The sequence below is a fragment of the Labrus bergylta genome, chromosome 7 (assembly GCF_963930695.1).
Source record: "Labrus bergylta chromosome 7, fLabBer1.1, whole genome shotgun sequence".
NCBI lineage: Eukaryota > Metazoa > Chordata > Actinopteri > Labriformes > Labridae > Labrus > Labrus bergylta.
In genome coordinates this window covers 10,868,067-10,875,873 of record NC_089201.1, presented here as the reverse complement: position 1 = coordinate 10,875,873, position 7,807 = coordinate 10,868,067, and the positions used below count along the sequence as shown (strand labels likewise).

Below are 7,807 nucleotides of genomic sequence, written 5' to 3'. Positions count from 1 at the left end.
CCCTCAGGCTGAACCCTTCTGTATTTTACTAGGTGGAGATGCGTCAATCATCCCCATGGCTGACATCCAGTCTCAACCCTGTCCTGCTGTCACATCTGCAAAGAGCCCAGAAGGGTCTGATAAAGGCAGAGACCTGAAAAGGAAAGCTGAGGCCCCAAGTGAAGAGAGAAACACTAAAGTGTCCCGTCTAGAGGAACAGGAGACAGCTGAGACATCAACAAGTGAAGAACCATCACTGAGTCTCTCTACAAAAACACCTGAGGAAACCTTCTCACAAAATCCTGCTGGACTGCTTCCACAGGTCTCAGACATTCACAGAACGGGGGCCAAGTGTGTCCCGGGGGGCCACGCGGACCCTCTGCACCCAGGGGTGGGGTACCACTGCGCAGGGATGCTTCGGGTGAAACCCGGACGAGGAGAGACGACTCTCTCCCTCTCCTGCAGTGACAAACTGGCTCGCTGGGGGGCGCTGGGCTTCCAGGGTGCTCTGCTTTCCCACTATCTGCAGGAGGCGCTTTACTTCAGCACCGTGGTGGTGGGGAAGTGTCCATACAGCCAGGAAGTCATGCAGCGAGCTTTGATCACAAGGTGAGGAGAACGAGTCAAACAATCAGCTAGTTCATGAGGAAGTTAATAAGTTAAAAATCAGATAAATCTCACACACACTGCAGACTTCACCTTGAGCTTAAGGAAATTCACTTTTTTTTTCTCTTGAGATAATTAATCATTAATCACTTTTCATGTTCTACTTGTTTTGATCTCCGTCGCTGGTCATCATTTCAAGTCATCTTAAATACAGTGTAATGCTGTTTTTTTTTTTATATAACTGTCCCATTCAAAGTAAAATAGACGATAAAGCAGAATTATGCTTTATGGGGTGGCTACCTCTAAATGACAAATCGTTACCATGGCGACCTGTTAATAGGGATAGGGTTAAAGTAATACATATCTAACCTCTCTTTGAAAAATGGTCATTTCTGCCTCCAAAGACTCAAGGTGATGATGGCCAAACTGAAGTCTATAAGATAAGATAAGAAAATATAATCCTTTATTTATCCCACAACGGGGAAATTTACAGTGTTACAGCAGCAAAGAGCAAAGATTGCAAACAGAAAGTGAACAGAACACAGTACAATTTAAATTAAAAAAAGAAAAATTAAGAATGTACAAAAAAATAGATACTAAAACTAGATTTAAAAAAAAATGAAGAAGAACATCTTTAACGATGTTTTTTATTCGTACTTCCTATAAACAATCTCTAGGATAAACACTTATGTGTGAGTTTATTTTATACAACTTTAGTTTTTTTGTTTTGTCTGCCATCCTTCGTCTAGTATCATTCTATGGTACAGGGGAGTCAGCGCGCTCTGATTCATGACAGAAATCAGTCGACACCTGCAACCTAGTTCATTGCTTTGCCGTCCTCTACCAGTGCTTCACTTAACGCCCCCCCCCTAACCCTCAATATTTCAAACAATATAAATGTGAGTTGTCTCCTCCCAAACTGAAGAAGGAGAGGCTAAAGGAAGAGAAATGTGAGAACAAAGAAGTGAATCAGGAAAATGAACCTATATTTTGTGATTAGTGTTACAATTCTATTTCAGGTTTAATTCCCTAATCCTCAGTGAAATTAGAAGATGTTTCTGCTCAGTGTTGGTGGAGGTGTTTTCCTTCAGTGTGGGTAAGTCAGCAAGCTCTTTACAATGTAGTCCCTGTCGTGTCCCTCAGGTGTTCCCGTGTGTCTAACCTTCCTGCTGGTTTCTCTGTGTGTGCACCTGAGCTGCTCCAATCCAGCCTGGAGTTCCCGTTCAGTCAGGCTCAGACCGAGCTCCAACACCAGGACGGAAAGGGACGGATCTCCCCCTGTGGGGCAGGTACAATAGAATGGACAAACAAACACACACAAAGGCAGCTGTGGCTCAATGGTAGAGTCGGTAGTTTCTCAATCTGAAGGTCGGGGGTTCGATCCCCAGCTCCTACAGCGACATGTCTGATGTGCCCTCGGGCAAATTGCTCCTTTCCTCGGCTGCGTATGAATTCATGGGATTAGTTCATTCTGATGGTCACTCTACATAGCAGCCATGTTGCTGTAGCAATACAAAATCAACGTGTGAAATCTTGTGACTATAAACCAGAAAATCTCTTTGATTGATCTCTTGTTGAAAGTTAAGATTATCATGGCTGGTGTTCTTACCAAGTTCTACTGATGTTCCTCTGCTGATGGAGACCAGAGTCGTGATAAATACATTTTAAATGTGTTTCCCATCACATCGCTGTCTCTGTTTTCCCCCTGCCCAGCAGAGATGATGTTGTGCTTTGAGGTTTTCCTGGAGAAGAAGAATGCCTGATGTATTTTACACCTAAACACGTCACACAGATGTGCCAATCGAACGTGTTGGCCTGAGGCCTAAACATGGTTGAATATGAGAAGATCACAAACATGTGTGACTGCACTTTCACTTTTAACTACTAAAGATCAATTTTTTGTTGAGCTCCAGAGAATCCCAAACAGCTCTTCAGTCTGGTTTCAATGTTTGAGCCACATCAATCTCATTTTCTCCGTTTAGCAAACTTGATCACATCAGAAGTAAACAAAGCCTCCTGTCTGATCACCTGTTCACCAGATGACTGCAGGCTTTTTGTGATCGTTTTTTTTTTTTTTTACATGCCCATGTGTGAGTCATCTTGACCTTGAAGAAATAATTGAATATAGATTCTACTCTAGATAAACATGCAATCTTCTTCTTTGTGTCCCCTGCATCATTTCACAGTTTTGTGCTGTTCTTGGTACAGTAGACTCTTTGTCTTCTGAAAGGTTGTGAAAATGGAAGCAAAACATGACATGGATATATCCTGTAATTTAACCACATAATCCACAACCCTGCAGCATTGTCACGGAGGGATTTTAAAAGCCTAAAATATACCTATAATTCATTATAGGGAAGTAAAATGCATTGTACATTTTGTTTTATGTACATTAACCCTGATCCTCATCACTGTGATCAAAGAACAGTAAAGTATAAATTATTTATACACTGTGGTTTTAAAGAGCTCACTTGCTGTTTAAAGACTTTTCTCCCAAGTAAACATGTGTGTGTGTCCCAGCCATCAGTTGGTGTAATGTGCCTGAGCAGCCACTAGATGTCACTGCCAACGGCTACAAACACGGAGTCACCAAGAAAGCCCTCGGCACGGTCAAAGCCAGGTAACGCACTCTCATCCCACGACATCAGTATGAAGCAAAATTCAGTTTACTTAATTTTTTTCACTATTTCCATTATTTTTTATTATTTGTATACATTTTTGTGCCTCTTTAGGTCTCTCCTGTGTAAACTGGAGCTTTTCCATTCCTTCCTGTCTCTGGTATCGGCCACTGACCCTGCAGCACGACCCGACTCTCTCAGGTGATTAAAGATTGGCTTTTTTTCATAATCTCGCTGTTGCTTTAAACTGCATTGAACTACTTTTTAACCCACTATGAAACACTTAAATTGATTGTGATGCCTCTATTTGACCTACAGAATCAAATAAGACCATCAGTGATAAGACTGATTATTTCTATATTCTAAATTTGAATGCCTCTAACAGCTGTAGGTGTCAGACGATTAGACGATTCACAGCATGTTGAAGAAACAGCCTTTACATTTTCTACATCAAATATTCACAATAAAAGATTCCTTTCACTGTTACTTTAGCATTTAAACGGATCACAACGTTTATTATTTAAACGTTATGTTCACTAAAACACTAACCAATCAAAGCGGGGGTAGATCAGCACCTTCTATGTTCCTCATCATATGTTCTATGTTCTTATGGTCATTGGAGACTTCAATCAATCAATAATGGCTGTTTCTTCTTAAAATTAAATTAAATTAAGTAATTATTTTAATGGAACACCAAATCACAACAAAAGTTATCTCTGTACTCTCTGTTATATTGTAATGCACCATGAGCAAGGAATTGGCAACAGTAACAAGGCGAACTATCTAGCAGAACTAGCCTGAAGCAATCAATTCTAAAACTTTTGTTTTTCTTTTTTTTGTCACTTTTGATCATCAATCTGAATCTAAATTCCAGAATTAGAGATGTGTAGAAGTTAATGCTTTGAGGGTCTGATGTTCACCTCAGGTGAAGCTCTTGATCTGAGATGAGGCTTTATAATGAGGCCTCAGAGATGAAGAGTGATGTTTTTGTCATTTAACATAATGCGCTGACTGAGGCCTGTGTGTGTCACTTCTTCTCTTACCGTGCATGACCTTCTTGTGCTTTTGTTTGAAACTCATGTTTTTGTCTTTTTTTTTCTGTAGTTGAACAACCAATGTCCCAGGTTTTTCTCTTCATAGTATATAGTAAAGAGTTTCAAATTACTTGTTGAGATTTTACCCAACAAATTGTGTGTGTGTGTGTGTGTGTGTGCCTGCCTGTCATGCAGTTCTCACATTTCATTTATAAGTCTCCACGAGTGCTTCCAGGGTTGTCCATGTTCACATTCTTTGTGTGTAGGAGTGTAATTAGGTGTGTGTCTGCGTGCGTACAGATGGCTGAGAATCGTCCTCAAACAGCAGAACAAGAGTCTCTCTGTTTATCAGAGTTTTGGCAGATAACCCGATCCCAGTCCAGCTTGCCCTGCACCATAGACACACATGCACATACACACTCAGCATACAATGACAACATTATCTGTGTTGACAATAGTGTGTCCAGTGAGGAGAGACATATAAGATATTTGTTAGTCTCCAATTTTTGTCTGATTTGATAGAGTTTCATGTGTAAGAGGACATAAAATAAAGCAGCGGCAATCCAAAGTCTCCGCTTGACTCTTAATGCATAAACTCAAGTCACCTGATGCTAATTCTAATATTAATCTCCTTACAGTTAGCTCCTTTTTCCACGCATTTTGACTTGTCATTGGACATAAACCAATGTGCTAACACCAGTAATGGCTATGTTGCTTTCAAGTGTCTTAGTAAGCAGTGATTTCTTTCTTTGTTATATTTCAGGGGAGCAGATCTGCAGACTTACTGGGACTACAAGAAGGCCTCTCAGGCTCACCAGCAGGCGTGGCAGCAGCTCCACAGCCAGGCCTTCCCGCTGTGGCCACGCAGTGACAGAAATCTACTGCTCTTCCGCTGAAAAGCTGAGGTGTCCTCGATAGGATCGATGAAAATAGTGCATTTTTTTTGTAGCAAGGATCAAAGGGTTAAAGAACTGCTGGTCGGAGAGAGGATTGGTCTATCCTGGGCCCGTGAAACTCACATTTTAAACAAAGGACAGCAGAAAAGGGTAAATTACAGAAAACCTGAATCATGATCTTCTTTATATAAATGGATAATTTGATTTATCTGATTTTTAAGAGTTAATTTCCCATCACTGGTTTGGTCATCTGGTCAATCTGGATAAATATTATTCGACTATTTTTGACTTTCTCACTGCTTTAAGCAGCAGGACATTGTGCTCTGTCCTGCTGGTAAGAGAGGTCGATGACCGCTCCTCAGTGTCCTCAGATGATGGCTTTATTTTCACAATGACTATAACATGTTGCGAATGCAGCTGCTAGGGGGTCACTCTCTACAGCCACAGCTGGACACACCTGTGTGTGAACAAAAGGGTTCCGAGTTCGATTTGCTACAATTGACCTGAAGTGTGTTTGGTATTATAAATGATTCTAGTCCTCTGGGACTCTGCTGTCACTCATGAGGACAAATAGCAAACTTCTACTAACAGTCCCGCATTGACATCCAGACAGCAGATCAACACAGGGACTGAGGATCACTTGTGTTGTTGCTGAATCTCAGCAGATTCTACTGATAAGTAGCAACCTAACTGAGCTCGGCTAATACAGAACAGTGTGCTACATGTTATCGCCTCACAAGCGTCCCTTACCCATGAGAAGCTGGGTATTTTGTTTCGATTGGGCATGTTTATACATTAGAAGTTTCTGACTTTATTTTCATACAATGATAAAATATGATATTATATTTACATTGTCAGTTCAGTCTTTGTTTTTACAAAGTTGTTTTGATGGATTTAATTTCTTTTGTATTTCATTGGGGTAGCTTTGTTGTGGTTAAACCTCTTCCAGTGTGAACTAACCGGCAACTTTGCTTTGAAAGAATCTCCCCCACCACTGTTTACCAGGCAGGAGTCTGAAGTGTAGCTTACAGAGACTATAATCTGCGGAGCCCCTGAAGTCCCAAAAAGTACAAAAAAAAACTTGTTTGTATGAGTTATATAACTATTTACTTTTGGGACTTCAGGGGCTGCCAGTTTAATTGGATGTGTAGGTTACTGAGGCGGCTGTGGCTCAGTTGGTAGTCTGTCGTCTCTCAACAGGAAGGTTCGATCCCCGGCTCCTGCAGCAACATGTCCGATGTGTCCTTCGGCAAGACACTTAACCATAAGTTGCTCCCGCTTCTTCGTCGGTGGTGTATGAATGAGATTAGTGAATACTGATGGTCACTTTACGTAGCAACCTCAGAAGACTAAAAAGTCATTTACCGTATTTTCCGCACTATAAGGCGCATTTAAAAGCCTTTAATTTTCTCAAAAAACGACAGTGCGCCTTATAATCCGGAGCGCCTTTATATATGGATCAATTGGTTAATTGGTTGATCCATACTGGTTGTACACGGCGCTCAGCGACACTGACTCAGATAATGACGAGAGGGAGCCGGGCATGTTGGATGCCGTACTCGCCCAACTGTTCAATTCGGACACTGAAGAAGAAGAATTCGAGGGATTCGTGGACGGGGAATGAACTGAAAAAGTGAGCTTTACGTGTTATACGTAACTGAACAATGTTGAGTTATGCACTAACGTTTGAATTAGTGGTATCAGACTGTGTTTCTTTTACGTGTTTACAACTGAACAAGGCTGGGAGATATTGTGAATATGCACATTAACGTTTGAACAACGTTGAGTTATTGTGAATGCAGTTTTATACGTAAATTGAACAATTTCGAGAGTTACTATATTGTGAATGCACTAACGTTTGATTTAGTGGTATCAGACTGTTTCTTTTACTACGTGTTTACTGAATCAGGGAAAAGTTCCCCTCCACGTTTGGGAGAAGAGTGAACAAGGCTGGGAGATATTGTTAATATGCACATTAACGTTTGAACATCGTTACCATGGGAGTGAACGGACTTGTCAGAACGCTTAATAAAGTTTGACTTTATCTGACTGTTTTGGTGACATTCCCTTTAGCACAGCTTTATCAAGTGGATGCATAACGCAACCCCAGTCAAACGTTTGACTGCAGTATCTTCTATTATATGCGCCTTATGATCCGGTGCGCCCTATATATGAAAACAGTTCTAAAATAGGCCATTCATTGAAGGTGCGCCTTATAGTGCGGAAAATACAGTACTTTCATATCTGAGGTCAAAAACTTGTTAAAAAAGGCTGCATGAGGTGTTTTCAGACCAAACATTTCTGGGGACTTTTTGAAGAGGAACTGTCTGATAGGGAATTTCCTGAGAACTAAACACCATGGGAACTGTTTTTTTCTGTCTGCATTCACACCACCATGGTGCTGAGAGAGTACCTCCTCTGAAGCAGGAGCTAGAACGGTTCCTCTATTCGGGGTTCTAGGAACTAAAATAGTTCTTGAGGTGCAGAATCACTAAAAAAAAAAAAAGTGGGAGGGTTCCAACACCTCTTAGAATTATGAAAAAGTTCCTGCGGTCCGAACACGCCTATAGACACCGCACTTAAAAAGTCCAGTCAGGGGAGATGAGTCACATCTTTTGTTAGAAGTGCTCTACATGCTACATCTACATGTATGTGCACTGACATCGTTATATGA

At 41.1% G+C, this 7,807-nt stretch overlaps 1 protein-coding gene across 1 annotated transcript in view; it reads left to right on the top strand.

Annotated features, from left to right (window-relative positions):
- The window catches only part of adat1 (adenosine deaminase tRNA specific 1), an 11,016-nt gene extending 3,839 nt beyond the window's left edge, over nucleotides 1-7,177 (top strand). Inside the window, exons 5-9 of the mRNA XM_065956729.1 lie at nucleotides 33-588; nucleotides 1,729-1,874; nucleotides 3,106-3,205; nucleotides 3,318-3,404; nucleotides 5,001-7,177. Coding sequence (XP_065812801.1) covers nucleotides 33-588; nucleotides 1,729-1,874; nucleotides 3,106-3,205; nucleotides 3,318-3,404; nucleotides 5,001-5,133 — 1,022 coding nt within the window. The 3' untranslated portion in view covers nucleotides 5,134-7,177. The remainder of the gene's footprint in view (nucleotides 1-32; nucleotides 589-1,728; nucleotides 1,875-3,105; nucleotides 3,206-3,317; nucleotides 3,405-5,000) is intronic.
- The last annotated feature ends 630 nt before the right edge of the window (nucleotides 7,178-7,807 follow it).